The sequence below is a fragment of the Ipomoea triloba genome, chromosome 3 (genome assembly GCF_003576645.1).
Source record: "Ipomoea triloba cultivar NCNSP0323 chromosome 3, ASM357664v1".
NCBI lineage: Eukaryota > Viridiplantae > Streptophyta > Magnoliopsida > Solanales > Convolvulaceae > Ipomoea > Ipomoea triloba.
The window spans coordinates 13,449,859-13,470,857 of NC_044918.1; the positions used below are offsets into that span (position 1 = coordinate 13,449,859).

At 36.6% G+C, this 20,999-nt stretch overlaps 3 protein-coding genes and 1 pseudogene across 8 annotated transcripts; 1 reads left to right on the top strand and 3 right to left on the bottom strand.

The window, feature by feature from the left end:
• The first annotated feature begins 304 nt into the window (after positions 1-304).
• Positions 305-5,419, top strand: LOC116012694. Of its 3 annotated transcripts, none has more exons than XM_031252336.1 (11): positions 306-982; positions 1,269-1,355; positions 1,627-1,770; positions 1,984-2,654; positions 2,737-2,825; positions 2,945-3,048; positions 3,142-3,241; positions 3,572-3,647; positions 3,770-3,884; positions 3,972-4,503; positions 4,586-5,419. In XM_031252336.1, the coding sequence occupies exons 1-11, from the start codon at positions 694-696 to the stop codon at positions 5,055-5,057; spliced, it is 2,679 nt and encodes an 892-aa protein (XP_031108196.1). In that variant the 5' UTR covers positions 306-693; the 3' UTR covers positions 5,058-5,419. The 3 variants fall into 3 exon arrangements, with proteins under 3 accessions (XP_031108193.1, XP_031108196.1, XP_031108194.1); XM_031252334.1 differs by having other exon boundaries at positions 307-982; positions 1,918-2,654; XM_031252333.1 differs by having other exon boundaries at positions 305-982; positions 1,627-2,654.
• A 308-nt stretch (positions 5,420-5,727) lies between these two features.
• Positions 5,728-10,409, bottom strand: LOC116013838 (O-glucosyltransferase rumi homolog). Of its 4 annotated transcripts, none has more exons than XM_031253785.1 (7): positions 9,972-10,409; positions 8,321-8,397; positions 7,573-8,117; positions 7,176-7,368; positions 6,928-6,992; positions 6,564-6,774; positions 5,728-6,300 (listed from the first exon to the last, which is right to left on the bottom strand). In XM_031253785.1, the coding sequence occupies exons 2-7, from the start codon at positions 8,390-8,392 to the stop codon at positions 5,932-5,934; spliced, it is 1,455 nt and encodes a 484-aa protein (XP_031109645.1). In that variant the 5' UTR covers positions 8,393-8,397; positions 9,972-10,409; the 3' UTR covers positions 5,728-5,931. The 4 variants fall into 4 exon arrangements, with proteins under 4 accessions (XP_031109645.1, XP_031109644.1, XP_031109643.1 ...); XM_031253784.1 differs by having other exon boundaries at positions 7,573-8,120; XM_031253783.1 differs by lacking the exon at positions 8,321-8,397.
• A 4,226-nt stretch (positions 10,410-14,635) lies between these two features.
• LOC116014346 (O-glucosyltransferase rumi homolog) lies at positions 14,636-16,868 on the bottom strand. Its single transcript, XM_031254385.1, has 5 exons — positions 16,732-16,868; positions 16,176-16,600; positions 15,877-16,072; positions 15,592-15,656; positions 14,636-15,375 (listed from the first exon to the last, which is right to left on the bottom strand). Exons 1-5 carry the CDS (start codon positions 16,846-16,848, stop codon positions 14,799-14,801), a joined length of 1,380 nt encoding a protein of 459 aa, XP_031110245.1. The 5' UTR covers positions 16,849-16,868; the 3' UTR covers positions 14,636-14,798.
• Positions 16,869-19,094: 2,226 nt separating this feature from the next.
• Positions 19,095-20,579, bottom strand: LOC116012930 (annotated as a pseudogene).
• Between the last annotated feature and the right edge of the window lie 420 nt (positions 20,580-20,999).

Sequence of the window (20,999 nt, forward strand, 5' to 3'; positions counted from 1 at the left end):
GGGGGGGGGGGGGGGGGGGGGATGGCCGATGTCGAGCAGGACTAAATTGTTAGTTTTTTTTTGGCCGGGTGGACTAAATGTATTAAAAATTACATAGTTACAGGACTAAATTGTTAGTTTTTAAAGTCGTATACTGAAATTAACACGACCCCAATAGTCACAGGACCAAAAGTGTAATTAATTCTTATCTAAAATATATAACTGATTAATTTGTACTAATAAATTAAAACTTAACCATTTGATACGGTTTCGATTTTATTCGGCTAGATTTGGATAATCCGAATCCAAATGCCCAAACCTAATAGAACTTGGGTACTTTGATTTGGCAACAGGAAATGATCCAGTTGGAAATGGAAAAATTATAGGAGGCTCGAGTGTCTGTGTTTCCATTCTGATCTGATGATCGGGAAGCCCCTCTGGTAGCAAACAGCAGGGAATAGATAAAGATCAATACAGACAACACAAACCCGTATTTGCACGTATGGTTTAATCATAGTAAGAGAGAGATGCATAGCTCCTTCACCGTAACACGATACAGACAAGAAAAACCCTAGAATTTGACTTCAAACACTCTATATCTTATACATGTGTGCAAGAGTGGGAGAGACGCATTTTAATGCTCTTCTGTACTGAAAATCTCCACTTTAGCAACTATCTTACATTTATCCCAACTGCAAATTTGACCATTCAGAGATGAGTTCTTTGACTGCAACATTGTCTCCGAGCTCGTTCCAGCTCCGATTAGCTTTCAATTGTAGAAAACCGTCAACCGTGTTGGTACGGGTGCGTGTTGGGAAGAAGGATTGCAATAGACTGCATTTACTTTCTATTGGAGGGCATACTCACACGAGAAACCGTAATTGGCTGGAAAGGCGCAGTGTTTTGGTTAATTCGATTTCTCCAGTGGATGGATTCGCTGGATGGTCTGGAACTGATGGAGCTGAAACATCGAGTGAGGCTCCGCAGAAGCAATCCGTCGCAGGTAAGCCGTGTCATTTGACTTCCTGCCTCTGCGTGCGTGTGTATGTTCATATATGAATACACATTTCTATTTTGATGTGTATTAAACTTTACATAATGACGTTTTAATTGATTTAGATAATTGCATCACTTCAACATGACTAGTAAAATTGGTAAATTTGTTGGTGAATTCATCTCTTCATCAGAGTCTCATGTGAAATGAGGACGGCAAGTGTTTATTAAATTAGAGGGGTATTTGTCTTCTGCCTTGTACTTATATCTTTAGTAACAGTCTGGAGTACTTTCAGGGCTTGTGGGAGCAGGAGTAGCCAGCATTATCCTAGTGGCTGGGATTATCTTTGCTGCTTTATCAATAAGCAAACGCAGCATGTCCAGTAAGCAATGCTTATACTTTTATGAATATGAGCATTAATAACACTACTTTTCACATTTAAGTTTCCTCTTTGTCATAAACTTGTACTCTAGTATTTTATATTGGTCTCCATTGTTACTATGCCTTTAAACTAGTCAGGTTACCATTTTCCATTAACTTTACAGCTTTCAATAGCATGTCCCTACTTTTCCTACAAATACTCAATTACAGTTGCTGTCTGTCAGTGCAAAACTCTCTCTAGTAGAAGTTTGAATTGCGAGCTTATTACACAGGATTGAAGCAGCATATGGACCCTTTAACAACCCAACAAGAAATGTCAGTCATTGGTGATAATGATCACAATGATAGAGTTGAATCAGAAAAAGATGCCCTCAAGAATGAAGTGCAAGATAGTGACAATCAAAACAGCGAGGAAGGTATAGACAATGATCCCTTTTTACATCCAACAAAGTGTGAATATGTTGGAAATAAACTTAATAACAGTAGCAGTCCGAGGAACACATTCAGTAATAATTACACAATTGGCAATGCCTCCACTAAACATGGTTTTCATAATGAAACAGTGAATGATAACACTTTATTTGCAACTGAAGCCATATTTCAATCACCTGATACTGGAGTTTCGGCAGAATCTTTCACTCACTCAACCTTTGATAGTAAAGAAGTCAGTTTTGCTGCTGAAAAATCATTATTAATAAATGAACAATATGGGGAGAACTTTGATGACACCAACACAACTTCTGTACCAGCTCCTAGCCCCAGTTCAACAGATCAAAGCATGGATCACATGGAAGGAGTGTCTGATTTAGGAGAAACAAGAGACTCTGTCTCTTCATTTGATTCACCAACTGCTGAATCTGTAACCTTTAATCTCTCAGTAAATGCAGAGTCTGACACTACTTTAGAACCTATTAATACAAGTGATCAGTATTTAGAGGCTAAAAGCTCAGTTTCTGCTGAGAATGTTGATACGAGCAATATGCTAGAGTTTCCAGCTGAAGGAGACGAGTTATTTCTAGAAGTCCATAGTGCAAACAGAGATGAATTATCAGGAACAGTGTTGGAGGGCACTGGTGTGGATCTTTCTGTTAAGAAACAAAATGAAAATGCTCATAAGGATATCAATGGAAGCAGATCAAGCTATGAGTCAGTAAATTCTGAAGCTATCTTTATCTCTGCCGGCATACCTGCTCCATCTTCTGTCCCTGCAGCTCTGCAGGCACTTCCAGGAAAGGTGCTAGTTCCTGCTGTCATTGATCAAGTCCACGGTCAGGCACTAGCTGCGTTGCAAGTTTTGAAGGTACATATATTCCAGGAGTGGTCAAGATCATTGTGCAAATATGTGTAATTGAACCTGTTAATTTGATATCTTTACATTTTAGGTTATTGAGGCTGATGTTCAACCTGGAGACCTTTGTACTCGCCGTGAATATGCCCGCTGGTTAGTTGCATCAAGCAGTGCTCTATCAAGGTATACACATCTTAAAACAGATTATCATGTTGGTAGTATTGATACTGTATTTGAAGCTGGTGAAGATGTGCACAAAATATCTGGCTGAATTGCTTACAAGTTATCCTGATTTCTTGTAGGACCACTGTCTCTAAGGTTTATCCTGCAATGTATATTGAGAATGTCACTGAACTTGCCTTTGACGATATTACAACTGAAGATCCTGACTTCCCTTGCATACAAGGTCAAGCCTAACACCTGTGATCTTCTAAGTAGAAGTTTTTGCTGTATTCAACCAATTATAGTCCTCTAGTTTCTGAAGATTTGGACATTTCAGGCTTGGCTGAAGCTGGTCTCATCTCCAGCAAGCTGTCAAGACATGACACACAGTCATCTTCAGATGGAGACCAAAGTCCCCTCTTCTTCTCTCCTGACAGGTAAGTACCACCTGAGATGTTTTGTTATCATGCTGATAACTTCTTATCAAGTACTAATTGTCTATTTATGCGGAAATCACATTCACGACTGGTTTGAGAGCTCTTACCTGTCCCGTTGGGATTTTTATCAACTTGCAAATAGATTATAACCTCCATGACCTCAAGGATTGCTATTGTTCTTGTATGATTTCCAGATTCATATTCCTTTAGTAACTAATCAAGGTTCTGAATATTGTTATTGTTTTAATCATGTTTTTTAGTGCCCTGGGTTTGAGACCAAATGACATTTTCATTGGCTTCTTATCTAATGCACACCAAACTTTGCTGCAGTCCTTTGTCACGCCAGGATCTTGTCAGTTGGAAGATTGCCCTAGACAAAAGACAGCTTCCTCTGGTTGACCAAAAGGTTGCATTTGCACACATTCACAAGTTTATTCCTTTCATTGTGCCTGGACATCTATAGAAATGACTAATAAGTTCAAGTGCCAACATTTTTTTTTGTTCTTTTTTTTTTTCTCCCTCGGGTAGACCTTGAGGCAACTCTCAGGGTTCATAGATATTAACAAGATCCATCCAGATGCATGGCCTGCTTTGGTAGCAGACTTGGCATCAGCAGAACAGGGAATAATAGCCCTTGCATTTGGTGAGTCATGTCCTGCTTTAATCGTTACATTTGTTTCTTATATATGTGCATGAGGATGTCTTATTCTTATTATTAGTTTCCTTTCAGGGTATACAAGACTGTTCCAGCCAGATAAACCTGTGACAAAAGCTCAAGCTGCTATTGCCCTTGCAACTGGTGAGGCTTCTGACATTGTTGGTGAGGAGCTTGCACGTATCGAGGCTGAATCTATGGCTGAAAAAGCTGTCACTGCACATAATGCTCTAATAGCTGAAGTGGAGAAAGATGTCAATGCAAGTTATGAGAAAGAACTCTCATTGGAAAGAGAAAAGATTGATGCAGTGGAGAAATTGGCTGAGGAGGCAAGGCGAGAATTGGAGAGGTTAAAAGCTGAACGGGAGGAAGAGAACCTTGCCTTACTGAAGGAGCATGCTGCTGTTGATTCAGAAATGGAAGTTCTTTCGAGGTTAAGGCGTGAGGTAGAGGAGCAGCTACAGACCCTTATGAGTGAGAAGCTGGAGATTTCTTATGACAAAGAAAGGCTCAACAAGCTTCGGAAAGATGCTGAACTTGAAAATCAAGGGATAGCAAGGTTACAATATGAACTAGAGGTTGAGAGAAAAGCACTGTCCATGGCTAGGCAAGGCAGTAATCATTTTCATCAAATTATGGTTTCACTTGTTTCTCCTCCAATTCATATATTCTTTAATTCTTTTACGCAGGGCTTGGGCTGAAGATGAGGCTAAAAGAGCTAGAGAGCAAGCAAAGGCCCTGGAGGAGGCAAGAGAACGCTGGGAGAAGCATGGCATCAAGGTTGTTGTTGATAATGACCTACAGGAAGAAGCAAATACTGGTGTCACATGGCTAAGTGCTGGAAAGCAGTTGTCAGTTGAAGGAAGCATATCCAGGGCAGAGAATTTGGTGGACAGACTGAGGGGAATGGCTGATGCTGTAAGAGGAAAATCAAAAGATACAATTCACAAAATAATGGAGAAGATACTTTTGTATATTTCCGTACTAAGGGAGTGGGCAATAGTGTTAAAAGATACTGCCACATCAAAGATCAGTAACTCTTTTGAGTCTGTGAAGCACAGCTCTGCTGAACTTGGGTCAACTGTTAGAGAGAGAGTTAAGCGATTTTCTGTTGATTGCAGGGAAGGAGTTGAGAAAATCTCTCAGAAATTCAGAACATAAGTCGCCACGCATCCTTGCAAGCATCTCTTTTGTACTTTGGTTGGTGAGGAGCTGTAATTCTTCCCCGGCAATTTCCTCTGTACTCTTGCAGTCTTGCTAGTTGCTAATAAAAATATTCTTGCAGAGCTCTCATAATACGCGAATTCAGAATTTGCAGTGAGGTTTGGAATGGAAAGATTGCAGTGATTTTTAGAACTAGAAGATTGCTATTTTCGCTTTTTGTTGACTGTGCTCACTTTTCATCTTTAGATTCTTATATTATGATCCATTTTATTAAATGCGACCGATCTCACAAATTGAGATTCATGAGACGGTCTCACATGAAACTATCCCTAATAATAATAGAGTCTCTATTTAATTAACCTTTGTGGAGTAGCATTTTCATTCTTGGAATGGCACTATCAAGTAGTGAGCAGCAATTAAAGATTTATTTGATCGAAACTATCCCTAATAATAATCGAGTCTCTATTTAATTAACCTTTGTGGAGTAGCATTTTTTATTCTTGGAATGACACTATTAAGTACTGAGCAGCAATTAAAGATTTATTTAATCGATAGATTTTTAGTATGATTATCTCTTTCCATTTCTAATATTGAATTACTAACTTGAAAATAAAAATTGTTTTTATTCATACACTTTTTTTTTCTTTTTTTTTTTTTCACTTGTATCTGAACAGTAACAATGTTAGATTAGTAGTGAATTAAGAAAAAAGAAAATATAAATACAGATAATAATTAGGCAGGATGAGTGTACAAATATGCATATATAAATAATCTGAAGGTAGAGGTAGGTGTAAGCCATAGCTTAGGGTTGTAAAATATGTATGATTAAGTGGGCAGCATGACTGTTGTATGTATGGTATGGTATATGCGATTAGATATCGGGGTTGTTTTGATGGTGCCAGTATTGTTTTTCCCAGGACTCCACTTGCTTGATTGAACTTTCTCTGGTATCCACAATAGCGTTAAGAGTTGCAGGATCAAAGGGAGGCGGCATAGTGCAGGGCGCCGTGGCGGATGGAGCAGCTTTGACCAGAGATTCCATCATAAATTGCTTCTCCAGTCCGTTTGCGCCACAAACCATCTTCTCCGAACAAAGCTCAACTGCCTCTGGAGGTACGGTTGGTTTGTATTTCAAGAGCTTGGCATACTCGCTCAAAAGATGGAACATGTAGTCGTACACATATTCCATTTTCAATTCTTCCTGAATATATTTGCTTCCTGCCATGCCAATCTCGTGTGCCTGTATGTTATGTTATTAATATCTTGCACACTGCACATACAGCTGCATATATATATATATATATATATATATATATATATATATATATATATATATATATATGTGATAGTGAAGTATGAGCAATTGAGCAGTGAAGAATGATAAGACGGCATAGAATAGAGATAGAGAAGAGCAGTGTAGCTAGTTTCGATCAAGTTAAACAATATAATGATAATAATAAATTAATAATAATTATAATATATTATTTAGGATGACCTAGCTACCTGTTGGTGATGATTATTGCCCCAGTCAACAGCATGCTTAATAGATTTGCATTTGTCATCATCCCTTATAGGCCAATAGTGCTTCATTGGCATCAAACCTCTGGTGTAGAAATCGTAGTAATGGGGCTTCACTAGTAAAGTCAGAGAATCACATGCTAAGATGTATTTCTCACTCACAGACCATGCAGATCCTTCAATATAAATCTTGTATCTGTGCATTATTATATTATATTTAATTTAATTTACACAATCAGATAAATAGTAGCTAGATAGATATGTGGGGGCATGCATTGCATGTATATCAAAACGACATGATACATAACAAAAGCCCATCCAACATATATATATATATAATTGTTTTTACCGGTGAATGCACTGGTCGGCTAAGTTAGACTGCTGGTAACCTTGCTTCTGTTCCTGAATCCAATCCTGAAAAAAAAATGTCACCGGTAAAAAGTCAAGTCCAGCAATTAGTGGTTATGGGATTATTGTGCGGAGATCAGCAATTAATGGTCAGGAAATTGTTGTGTTAGCTATATATATATATATATATATACACGTCACACGTGCATATTACTCATCACTCTGGGAATGAGAATGGGAATTAGGTACCTGTGCATACACACGAGCACCCCAATCCTGCTTTTCTGAGACATTACATTTTAGCAGATCCTTTCTGGTTTCAGCAACTGCAGGATTTCCCTTCCAGTATGCATATGGCTCCCTGTCCACCCACTTAATCTTCCCATTCCCTTCTTTCAGCTCCTTTGATAATCCCTTCCATGGCTTAATATTGATTTCAGGCCTGATTCAATTCAAACATTATTAACATTAGGTAGGGCCAGGCCTGGCCATCTGATCATCTCTTAAAATCTTAATTAAATATATAATGAAAATGCATGCATAATGCAATGGAGAAGGTGATGAGAGGAGGCTAATTAGATAGGGAGCTAGGGTAGGTAGGGTACTATATATATATACACACACACGTAGGTAGACACATACATACCATCCCCAGAATGACCAATCAGGAAAGACAATATCCCAAGTAGCTTCATCCCCGCAGTAGCGGAACAACGGTGGGGGGGCTGTAGTGGTGTCGTTTGGACGACGACCTGGAACATATGCTTGTTTTTTGATGACTGGCCAGTCAACGGTGTCGAACATTAGATCCAAATCTGGCACTTTACCGGGATACCTCCGTAACAATTGTAAAATACCCCATAGAGTAAAAGTGTCTCTACTTTGAAATGACTTTCTGTATTTGTGATAGTACGCAATCCCATTCACTATCACCAGCCGAAAGTTGGCTGTCCTCCTCGCACTCATCACCATCTCTCTGCTAATACCACTCTCCCTCCACGCCCACAAGTCATCATAGATCCAACGGAAGTAATCTGGACATGTTGATGATGATTCTGTTGGTGAATCTTGAACCCTCAGCTTTGATGGGTAATAGTTAGCAGGGCAGCTTGCCATGGGATTTCCAAGTGAACAATTCAGTGGACGGATTTCATTTTCAATTATTGTTTGATGAGATAATCTTGTTGGATGCTGCTGCATGTTTGGAGTAGTAGTAGTCTTGTAAGTTTCAATTCTTTGCGAAATAATAATATAGTAAGTTCATTTAATTTGTTTGGCTATCTTCTAGTTTAAATATACTTCTGCTACATGCAATGCAAATAACAATTTTTTTTTTTGAAAGACAATAACAATTGAACTTATAATTTCAGCATACGAAAATTAATTTCACTTACTCGTCTAACCAGGCCACCCCTTTCATACACTTTATTGCCATTCTTCCCCGGCCCACTTATGCTGTGGTCCATCAAGCCTTTAATTATGGAGGAGTTTGTTAATTATTTATCAGCAATACAGCTGACTAGTGAACCAATTAAGTCAGAATTATAGTGACGTGACGTAGACGTTGCACGGAATTACTAGTTGGACACAAAAAAATTATTTTGCCTCCTGAGTTTTACTATCATTCCTCACTTAAAATTTTAATGTTGACATTTTTTTGGGATTCATAAAAATAATTTATCATTTTTTTCCACATCAAAAAATAAAAGCGCGGGAGTAGAAATTCAAAGTAAATGAAATAGAACATTTGGAAAAAAAAAACATTCACACACGGAGCTACTATTGCCATATTTTCTTTGGGTGACAAAGAAGTACGTGACAAAGAAAGTTACAATTACTGCCTAATACCATATTATTATCGACAAAGAAAGTTAATCAGATCCTTATAGAAAAGGGTATATATAGAAAGGATGAAGGAAAAAAATTAAAATGTATATTGCATGATTAATATAAAGGTCCAAAGATTTCATAAAGATTAAAAAAAATTTATTGGTACTCTGATTTTTAAGTTTGGATTAATGCTTTTTAAAATTTTTTTTTTGAATTTTTTTGTTCATATTGGTGCTTTAGATTTATTATAATAGGATCAATTGCATTAATTTTTTATTTTTGTATTTTATAAACATTTATTCTCATTATATAGTTATACATAACCAAATTAAAGATTAATATTGTTAATCATTCCAATTCCACCCTACTACCAGACATGCAAAATACTTTTACTAGTACCAAGTATTTGATTCTCATTTTAATTGTGTTTATATTGTGCGAACCAAATACACCCTAAATTTCTCATCTTAATGCATAGTTGTAGTATTTGACGCTTTAATTTGATTCGTGCTTATTGGGCATGCAATAATTGTAGCTACTGGGTAGATCGGAGTAAATTATGCACGTCATAAGACATTATTGTCCAAAGGAAGGAGGATATGAAAATTATATTATATTATATTTGTAATAATTTAAATAAATGTGAAAGGACAATTGGATGATTAGTTAGCCCTAGTGGTAGCGTCCACATCATACATATGCAATAATGTAATGTGGGGCAAATGGTGCGTTAAGTCCAAACTTGGGACCGAACCAATGCAATTTGAGTTGAACAAACACTAAAAACAACACAAATTAATAAATTAAACAAAACAAGCTAAGCTAGCTTGATAGATTAGATTGGTAAGGTGTGTGGTGGACCCCAAAATTGAATACTAATTAAAATAGAACGCAATGAATAATAAGTAAAAGACGGTACGGTAGATGAAATATATGCTAAAATTACAATTGTAAATAGAACAATAAAACAATTCAAGAAGAAGAAAAATATCTCTTATTTTAAATATAGAACATTGTTTTGAAACCGGATTTTTTTTAACGTGTATGTGCTTCACAAATTTTGAAAACAACAACCGAAAAATGGAAAAACATAAAGTAAAAGAACTCAAATAAGTTGCAAGCAAGCAAGCAATTAGTTGGCATAGGTATTCAAATAAAGAGCATATATATATATATATATATATATATTTTGGGGGAGAGAGAGTATAAACTTACTGCAGTGACAGTGGAGTCGAGCAAACGCGTGGAAACGAACGCGCCGACGCAGAGAAGCATAAAGAAGAAGATGGCAAGTGAAGAGCGGGCCAGAGTCTTAATCGCCGGTAATGGTCTCCAGATCGTGTCTGTAAAGTGTCTGTAAAGCCTCACTCCCTCACTAGTCTCTCTCATTTTCAATATATGCGGACGTACCATATTACGCATATAAACTACCTAGCTTAGCTAGCTACCAGCATATATAATTAAACATAGATATAAGATATGATATGATATGATGAGGCTTTAATTTGTAGCATTAATATAATATATCATGGCGACTAACTCGATCAGATGAGAAGGTAGGCCGGAATTTTGTGTACGTGTATATAGGCGAAGTTGGTATCTGGGCTGGTAAACCAGGTGTCGAGAGAGAGAGAGAGGTGGGAGGAGTTGAGTTGCTTGTAATGTTCTGACTTCTGACTATATATATTGCATTTGCATGTGACTGCTATGACTAATGGCACCTAACAAGGCAAAATTTTCTTCATCAACGATGGCGACATTACCTTTTAACTTTAATTATTATTTCTTCTTTCCCCCAACTTTAATTATTATTAGCTAAACGTTTAGTATACTAATTAGACGTAGAGAAAAAGAAAATTAATAACTAAGAGTTACACTTGTGTGATACTGCATCACGGATCTTAATATCTAAGGCAAATTAGGATAGTTGTTTGATACTTATGACAGAAATCATAATACTCATTGTAGGAAATTTAATATCAACTTGAAATAATAAATAAACTGTTACTTATAATAGATATTGTAATATTTATATGTAAAATTGTGATATTATTTAAGATAAAAAAAAATAATTATAATAATTATAATTAAAATTGTCATATTTACAAATTAAAGTATAATTCTAATGTAAATATTATAATACTTATATATGTGAAATGTCACTTCTAAAAATTGTAATTACTTATTATAGAAAATTTAATTTCAATTTAAATTAAAAAAATCTTTATTTATGATAGATATTGTAATATTTATATGTGAAATTTTGATACTATTTAGGATAAAATTGATGGTTATTAATGATAAATATTATATTACTTGTAAGTGGAGGTAATTGTTGACTCTTTGTGTTTAAAAAAAATATATGCATAGTAGAGATCAGACTAATTTCATGGGAAGACGTAGCAATGTCTTAAAATAGATCTATCCTTTTTTTGTCACTTGATATTTCACACCACCTGCTACTCCTACTCGTTTGATATCACACAAAGACACAAAGAGTGAAAATAGATATCCCCTTTCTTGTCACTTGATTTTTCACGCCACCTGCTAGTCCTACTTAGCTTGTTTGAAATCATACAAAAACACAATGTATTAAAATAAATATCTCCTTTTTTGTCACTTGATTTTTCACACCACCCGCTGCTCTTGCTCGTGTTACTGCTGCTTGCTTTATAGTTTATACAGTATGAGATATCACACCTATAGTTTTACCTTAGTTATTTTTTCAAATCCGAATCATCCTCAAAATTTTGGATATTTAATTTCAACAATTACTTAACCTAGCTAGCTTTCAATTAAATTAACTTATATCACTTTTTAGGATCAAATGCTAATCACTATGCCAAGAATTATAACTTGTAACAAAGACGCAACTTTATTTTTTTTTATACCGCCACATTTTCGAAAAGCATAGTGTTGGACTTGACTCTTCGCTGACTTCTACCCAACAATCACTTGCTAGTCTTAACTGCACAATTCAAACTCGTGACCTGATTTTGATATCACTTTTTATGATCAAACTCTCATAGCGAAGGTGCAACTTTATTTTTTATACATACTGCCACATTTTCAAAAGCCAGGGTGTTGGAGTTAGTCATTCATTGACATCTGCCTAACAATCCTCCTAGCCACCAATTACCGAACTTGACCCTTCACCTACCTCCGCCCAACAAATCCTACATCCCATTCGAAGTAATTAAAGTTTAATTAGTTTCAACCTTCATTTTTTTTTGAAAAGAAATACTTCATTAAGCATTAAGAAACAAATGTTGAATACACAAGAAGGATACAAGAAAATCAAGAACAAGGACCAGATTGAGAATTAACCGCCCTAGCAAGAACATGAGCAAACTTATTCGCTGATCGAGGAACAAAACGAAACGACACAACATCAAAATGTCGTTTGAGACTATGACAATCCTTAATCACACACCCCGCATAAGAATTATTAGGTATGCCTGAGTTGAGCAACGAACAAATAGTCTGACAATCAGAAGAATTATTAGTTTCTAACTTTCAATTAATATCAAAAGAAAAACAAAATAAGAATTAAAATAAAATGTCAAATACTATAGATTGAACTCAAAAAAAAAAAAAAAAAAAAAACTATAGATTACTACTAGTCTACTACGGAGTATTATAAAACTTTGTTTCTTTTACTCCCCAGCCTACTTTTACCGCTTCCTGCCAAACAAATTATTATGACGCATAGAATCGAAAGCACCATAGCATATAGTAATATTTGCCCCTTTTCCTTATGGGTGAGGTCTGCAGGTCAACACAAACATTTCAATCCATTGAGGGAAATGTCGGGAATTTAAGTAATGACAAATAATCAAGCTATTTTAGCATATTAACTTACAAAAATATAAATAACTCCAAGGTTTAGGCAATTCAGATAAAATCCAAATACAGAAAATTAGAAATCTAACACTCCACGTAAATTAAATGAAGAGAAAAATAATACTTCAAGTAAGGGTGTTAGTTAAACATACGTACTACACCTACCTACAAACTCTTGATACAAATATATAATCATACAAGTAAATAATCTAATTAATAATACCTTCTTATCATTTTAAAATACCTCTTGTTTTTTTTTTTTTTTTTGAATACAAATACCTCTTGTTATAACTAAGCAAATGGATGATTTTAATTAAAATGAGAATAGAATAAAAGACAATAAATTGAATGAAAGAATAAAACAACTTCAAAACTAGTATCAAGAATTATTAATATAAATGAAAGTTTCCAACCTCAAGTGTTAACTCTAATTGATTTGACATGTTCATTGACGCAAAATATATTTATTCATCACAATAATTGGGGTAAGTTAATTAACTGCAAACGTGCATTAACCCTAACTCACCTAATTTACTTAAATAAAAGTGATAAACACCGCCAGTTAAGCTTAATCGATAGCCTAAGTAGGCAACTTAACCCTATAACAAACGCCTAGGATTCAAGATTCAATTACATTAAGATTTGTGAATTCTTAGCCAACACAAATAATATTCTCCGAATGGACAAACATTTAATTTGTATCTATATTTCCCTAAATGGTTCATAAGCACCCAGTTGCTATTTAAATGAAATTTCAATCAAACGAACATCATATAGCAATGAATCATAAAAATAAGAAAAAATATCAAATTGGCCTCATAAGTCAATAGGATAGTGCAATTAGGTTTTCTAAGTAAAAAAAGAAGAAGCTACATTCAGGTTACCTAAACCAATAAAATTGTTCAATTAAGTCCAATTTGACTTATTTAACCGGTTAATAAATATTTGCGGTGTTGACAAGTGTTATTTATTTTATTTTATTTTTTAGACATATTTATTTATTTATTTATTAAAAATTAAAAATATTATTGAAAAAAAAAAAAAAACAGCAACTGACAACCATGGCTGTTGCCCTCTTTTTCATACTAGCTATAGACAACTATGGCCGTTGCCTTCGTTCCAGATCTAGAAGAAGGTTCGTCTTTTTTAGACGGTCGTGGCTGTTCATGAAGAAGACAGTCACCGTCGGACAACCCCTTATTTTTTTAATAATAAAAAAACTACCCAAGACGAGAAACCCGAACATGATCATCCAAGAAGCTCCTGCAGCCCGCTGCGTGTCTCTCCGCTTCTTTTCTCTGCCATTTGCCTCCTGTTTCTATCTTTTACACTTCCTCCCCCTCCCCCTTTCTTTCGTACCAGCATTTGTTTATTTATTTTCCTTTTATTCTTTCTGTTGACTGCCGTATGCCGTATCCTTCCTTCCCCTTCCTTTATTTTATTTTATTTTTTTCCCTTTTCTTGATTTTTTTCTTCTTTAATTCTTTTTATTCCCCTATTGTAACACAAAATAAACTTAATAAAGTTTAATATAAAATTAATTCAACAAGACATGGACTATTTTTCATCAACTGAACACAGTTACATTTGCTTTATGCGCCTCACAGTGGCCAGTGAGACTCAATTCCTGATTTTTGCTTTCAAACTTCACTCCTGTGACCAGTTGAGCTGCTCATGCGGGCTTAGTGTGTTATTTAACCACTAGAGTGGTGTGTAGAATAGATGTCCAAACATAGATTAAAACGAAAACCACGGGAGTGGGTGATTTTTTTGAGATTTTTATATTGTTAAGAGTTTAGGATTTTTATTTATACTAGACACCCTATAGTATATTTATGCATTTATAAAATAATATACAATCATGTATATATATGGAGTATAATTTTTTTAAAAACTTATTTGTATTAATGGAGAAATTTAAATAAATTATACAACTTAACTTAAAATATTAACCCAAGTAAATATGTTAATGTTATATTTTCATAATCTCAAGTCTCAACTATAACTAAATGCCACTTAATTAAATGACCCAAGTTTTTTACTACTGCAATAGATAAGAGATGATGGATGACATTTGAAGAAAGAAAGTAGGAAAGCTATCTAGTATAGGTAGCAATCCCTAGCATGGATGTGAGTATTATATATATAAATACTTTAGAGGTTTTGTAGTAGGCCGGCCCGCAGTAGGTAGGTAGGTAGCTAGTCTTCTCCAATGGTATTTGCGTGCTGCCAGTAATCATCTTCCCAGGACTTTACCTTGTGGATTGAATTTTGTTTGGTTTTGAGAAAGGAATGAAGAGCGGGGGCAGGAGAGGACGGCATGGTGCATGGCGGTGTGTGGGAGGGAGCTTCAACCAGAGATTCCATCATGAACTGCTTCTCCAGTCCTTGTGAGAAGGAAAGCATTTGGTGGGAGGTGAGTGGGAGCAGTTGTGGAGGTACACTTGGCTTGTATTTCAACAATTTGCTATACTCACTAAGCAGGTGGAACATGTAGTCATACACATACTCCATCTTCAATTCTTTCTCCATGAATTTGCTACCAGCTTTCCCAATCTGTTGTGCGTGCTTTGGATGGTTGTTCCCCCACTCAACAGCATGCTTGATAGACCTGCATTTATCTTCATCACTTATTGGCCAATAATGCTTCATTGGCATCAGACCTCTGGAGAAGAAATCGAAGTAACGGGGGTTCACCAACAATGTTGGAGAATTACATGCCAAGATGTATTTCTCGCTCACAGACCATGACCTTCCTTCAATGTAAATCTTGTATCTGCACTAGTTAGTACGTACTTAAGTTGGTTATACACTTTTTTTTTTTTTAAACAACACTGCTAATGATTCTTTATAATATAATGTAGTATCATGTTCGATCCTACCACTTATATGGAATATAGTATCATCACACTAAGTAGTAGCTTACACAGACTCTATTCAACTCAAATAATTTAGAAATAAATAATAATAATCAATTCCACGCAGTACTTACCTGTGAGTGCATTGGTTGGCTAAGTTGGAGTGATTGAAACCTTCTTGTTCCACACTAGTCCAATTCTACAAATTTAAAATAATAATGGGACGTATTCCATTATATACATATATGAACATATATACATGCAGGACCATTCGTAGTTGTTTTATATTAATTCATTAATTTAAAATGTAACTTGTAACTAGCTAGTAATTGACATATATGTGATATTAAAATAGAACGAAACATAAGATATTCAAGTCTAAAAATATATACCTAGCTAATATATGGATTCGTATGTACCTGATTATATAGGCGAGCCCCCCAATCTTGATATTCTGACACATTACATTTGAACGCCAAGATCATCCTATTTGTAGAGGTGAAATGATTTCCCTTCCAGAATGCGTAGGGTTCCCTGTCCACCCATTTAATCCTCTCATTGCCTTCTTGGAACTCCTTTGATAGTACCTCCCATGGCCTAATATGCAATTCTGGCCTGAATTTTATGTATGTAATGAATGATGTGTGGATATCAGCGTAATTAATTAAGGTAAGGTAATATTAAAGAGACGCGCTCGCGAATAGGAATGCATACATACCACCCCCAGAATGACCAATCAGGGAATGGAATATCGAAAGTTGAATCATCGGCGCAGAAGGTAAACAAGGGTGGTGGGGCAGTGGCATTTGGGCCCCTAAAATGTTCCACATGTATGGCGGGTTCGTCCTCACAATCAAACATCAGCTCCAAATCAGGTATTTTACCGGGGTACCTCCTTAGCAATTGTAAAATTCCCCACACAGTAAGAGTGTCTCTGCTTTGAAATGCTTTGAAATACGAATCCACATACGCACTCCCATTCACTATCACCAATCGAAAAGCAGCTGTCCTTCTGCCGCGCATCACCATTTCTCTCGTAATTCCTGTCTCCTTCCACGCCCATAGGTCCTCATTGATCCAACGAAAGTAATCCGGACACGTCGCTGAGGATTTCTCATCAGAAACCGACCACCACAACGACGACTGCGCCCATCATTTCATATCATTAATTAATTAATTTGACTACTGATCCAATTATTATTATTATTTTTTCCATTTCTTAGACACAGACAGACAGATAGATAGATAGAAAATCGATCAGGAACGGAACTTACAGGGAATGTGGGGTGGAGCCAGTGAATATTTATGACGAAGAACTGGCCTGTGAAGAGAAACACGAAGAAGAAGAAGAGAGACGGCAGCCACCATCCACGCACCTTTGCCCCTCTCATTTCCTTCTATTCAATTCAAAACGTAACGTACATACATTTTTTTTTTCAATAATCATTTCCTCCCTTTTTTATATTTGTGCCCCGCCCCCACAACACGTACTCTCCACACATACGGAGTAATTAATTATTTGCCTCTCCTGCTTATTTTATTTATAGTCTGCAATATTATTATAGAGTATATAGTAATTATACTTTTTAACCAAAATAAAATCCTACCATGCATAATATATGGAAACTAGATCGGGTTGTATATTTATATCATTTTACATAAATTATGTAAATGATTTAACATATTTGTCGCACCATTTTCTATTTTTAAAACATGATATTTTAACATTGCGGCCGCGGGCCATACACCAATATTATGTACATATATCACATGGTAGAAATTAAGATAAATTATTGCACAATATATAATTATTATTTTATTATCAGTGCCCTCATTTCTTACATTTGTAATTTATCATATATACATACTTTTAATTATAGGATTTGACGCCAAAGACCTTGTAGTCTAGTGGCACCCGGTGTCCTGATTTACACTCCCACATGGAGGCAATTGTTGACTCTTTGTGCGAGATATATACTACATTGTAACCGAGTTAGTAGTCCTCAAAAAAAAAAAAAGCCAACTTGATTTATAATATTCATCATTAATGACAATAATTTCATTTATTATTAATCATGATTCCGGCCTGATAATATTATTAATTATATATAAAATTTTACGTATTAAGGGTGTTACGTAACTTTGAAAAAAGATTAATTTTATTAATATAGTAAAATATTTGGTTAGTAAGATTGAGTATATGTTTAGTTCAAATAATAATTAAAATTAAAAAGAAAGTTTATTAAATTAATAATGTGCCTAATTTAATTTTGACAGATCATGCATAATGCATAATTTGTGTGCGTGTAAACTATATATGCATCCATTTCCATTGCTTTAAAGTAATTAAATACATAGTATTGGTACTAAAAAAAAATACATAGTATTGTATACGGGGTATTTTTTGAAATACTCGTATGCGGGATATTTATTGATGAAGATGTATATATTTCCTTTAATTTGTGTTTAGCCACAATATAATGGAATATAATGAAATGTTCAATACAATTCGATCACAAAAATCCCAGTACAGTAAAAATAATTGGGAATTGAAACTGATATTAATATTGATGGAATAATTAGGACCGGGTGCGGAGCACGAACGGGGCAAGAAGGAACCGGAACAAGTACGACCCGGAGGCGGCCACGTGGCGGGCTAGCCACGCTCAGCCGCGGCCGAGTGTGGCCCGCGGCACGCTCAGCCCGGCTGAGCGTCCGCAACGCGCTCAGCCGTGATCTGCGGCACGCTTAGCCCGGCTGAGCGCCCGCAGCGCGCTCGGCCAGGCTGAGCGTGTTCCGCAGCACGCTCAGCCCGGCTGCGCGCGGTCCGCAGCACGCTCAGCCCGGCTAAACGTGGCACGCTCAGCCCGGCTGAGCGTCTGGGCTCGGCGGTCCGCACGTCGCCCGGGTCTCGCGGCGGCGGTTACGGTCCGGGCGTTGGGCGTGCTTCCCTGTGTCTTTTCCGGATCAGTTACACCTAGGGCTGATATAAAAGCCCGTTGGTTGTCTTGTCAGGACATCTTCACCTTACTTTTATCACTCTTGTCCTATTATTACATTGTCCACCCTTGTAATAGCGTTATACAATTCAATATATATTTTACCCCCGCGGTATACTTACAATCCATTAGCTTGTCATACCCCTGTTATTTTATCGGGTTTTGTAATTCGGACCACCCGGGTTATTAAAATCCATCAAATATATAGCTTATTAATTAGTAAGAGTACCATATATTCATATTTGATTTTATTAATATATCAGGGTATGTGCATGCCAAGACCTTTAGGTCAATATTGACTCTTTGTGCTTCAGTAGGTTAAGAAAATAGTTATGAACATATATTGTATTGTAACAGAGTCGGTAGTACTAAAAAAATTAGAGTATGCCTGCATTAACTTGTAACTCTTCACAAAGGTTGAGGGTTTAATTTCAATTTCTTGCTAATATATATTCTTTAAAAAACAAAAAAGGTTTTGCATGAGTTTCTGCTGTTAAGGCTATAGATGTATATGTATGTATACAAGGACACGTACTTATAGTAGTGAGGGAGTTGGAGGATATATGATCCTTGTCCCAAAAGGTTGAATCCTTCACACCCCAGCCCAAGAGAGAGGATATAGGGGTGGTACTATTTTGATGGTTATTCCATCCAGTACTGGTTTTCCCAGGAATGGACCTGATTGATTGAATTTTGTTTAGTGCGGAGAAGGGAATGAAGAGTGGCGGGATCAAAAGGAGGCGGCATGGTACAAGGCGGTGTCCGGGAGGGAGTCTTCACCATAGAATCCATCATGAACTGCTTCTCCAGTCCGGCTGCTGGGCAAAGCATTAGCTCGGAACAGAGTTGAACTGCCTGGGGAGGTAGAGTTGGCTGGTAGTTGAAGAGTTTGGCGTAGTGGGTCAACAGGTGGAACATGTAGTCGTAAACGAACTCCATCTTCAATTCGTCCTCTATGAATTTGCTTCCTGCTTTGCCAAACTGTTGCGCCTGTTGGGGATGGGTGTTTCCCCAATCAACAGCGTGCTTAATGGATCTGCATTTGTCGCGGGTCTTTATCGGCCAATAGTGTTTCAACGGCACCAAACCTCGGCTGAAGAAATCGTAGTAACGGGGCGTCACTAGTAACGTTAGAGAATCGCACGCCAATATGTACTTCTCGCTTACTGACCACCCCACTCCTTCTATATAGATCTTGTACTTGTGTGTACACTGGCTCGCTAAGTTGGACTGCTTGAAACCCTGCTTTTCTTCTTCAATCCAATTCTAATAATAATAGTAACCAATTAATTTCATGATTTTATATACATAATAATAATAATAATAATATATGTACTACGTGGTCTTGTCTTGTCTTGTCTTACCTGAGTATATAAACGAGCACCCCAGTCCTGGCTTTCTGAGACATTACACGTAAGCATGCAGATTCTGTCTGGTTGCATCAACTGAAGGATTTCCCTTCAAGTAGGCATATACTTCTCTATCAACCCATTTAATCTTTTCACTCCCTTGTTTCAAGTCCTTCAATAATCCCTCCCATGGCTTAATATTCACTTCTGGCCATCCCCAGAATGACCAATCAGGAAAAGAAATATCCAAAGTTTCATCACTGGCACAGTATTTAAACAACGGAGGAGGAGGAGGGGCTGTCGTGGTACTTTGGATGACTGGTCGATCCCCACAATCAAACATGAGCTCCAAGTCCGGCACTTTACCAGGGTACCTCCGCAGCAGCTGCAAAATGCCCCATAGGCTGAAACTGTCTCGACTTTGAAATGCCTTACTGTATTTCTCCACGTATGCCGTCCCATTCACTATCACCAACCGGAAATTGGCTGTCCTTTGCCAACTCATAACCATTTCTCTGCTAATTCCTGTCTTCCTCCAAACCCATAGGTCCTCATACATCCAACGGAAGTAATCTGGACTCATTTTTGGCCTGGGGATGGAACTGCTGCTGCCTCTTCATCATATGAATATGATGATGGGCCGTAGTAGCTACCCGCCGGACAACTTCTTTTGAGGTTAACAAATGAACAATTCACAGGAATTTCTTTTATTATTTGATACACATCTTGTGTTGGTCTCTCAAGGAATTTTTCAGAGACTGACCACGACTGCATGCAAATTATTATTATATATAATAATAATTTTATAGCTAGCTAGAGTTTTCAGGGATATATAGGATAATAACCAAAAATTAAAATGTATATGCAGTATCAATTCCAAGGTAGTTAATTTTCCAAAAAGAGAGAAAAAGGGATTGTGAGTATTGAATTTGTTCGGAGCAAGAGTTATCAGGGTAGACATTTTGTGAATAGAGATTTTGTGGTGGAGCATGATGATATCCTTCTTGGGATATGTATTCCTCATAGTCTCCTTCATGTTGCTTTTGATAGTACGTGGTCTTGAGGTACATCATAATGACTTTGGTTTCTTTTCGGACGGTAATAATCATCATATGCCATCCGTTGATCATCATAGCGAGCCCAAGGTGGTGGTGGACTTCTTGGTTGATATTCTGCTCTAAAGTCCTCATTATC

Coding starts and splice junctions, on each gene's coding strand:
- LOC116014346 (XM_031254385.1), bottom strand. CDS start 16,848: ATGAGAGGGGCAAAGGTGCGTGGATGGTGGCTGCCGTCTCTCTTCTTC. Junction 16,601..16,731: donor GGCTCCACCCCACATTCCCT/GTAAGTTCCGTT, acceptor TGATGGGCGCAG/TCGTCGTTGTGGTGGTCGGT. Junction 16,073..16,175: donor GATTGGTCATTCTGGGGGTG/GTATGTATGCAT, acceptor CATAAAATTCAG/GCCAGAATTGCATATTAGGC.
- LOC116013838 (XM_031253782.1), bottom strand. CDS start 10,178: ATGCGTAATATGGTACGTCCGCATATATTGAAAATGAGAGAGACTAGT. Junction 8,121..9,971: donor TCGACTCCACTGTCACTGCA/GTAAGTTTATAC, acceptor CCAAACATGCAG/CAGCATCCAACAAGATTATC. Junction 6,993..7,175: donor GTGCTCGTGTGTATGCACAG/GTACCTAATTCC, acceptor TTTTTTTTTCAG/GATTGGATTCAGGAACAGAA.
- LOC116012694 (XM_031252333.1), top strand. CDS start 694: ATGAGTTCTTTGACTGCAACATTGTCTCCGAGCTCGTTCCAGCTCCGA. Junction 2,655..2,736: donor CTGCGTTGCAAGTTTTGAAG/GTACATATATTC, acceptor TTTACATTTTAG/GTTATTGAGGCTGATGTTCA. Junction 4,504..4,585: donor AAAGCACTGTCCATGGCTAG/GCAAGGCAGTAA, acceptor TCTTTTACGCAG/GGCTTGGGCTGAAGATGAGG.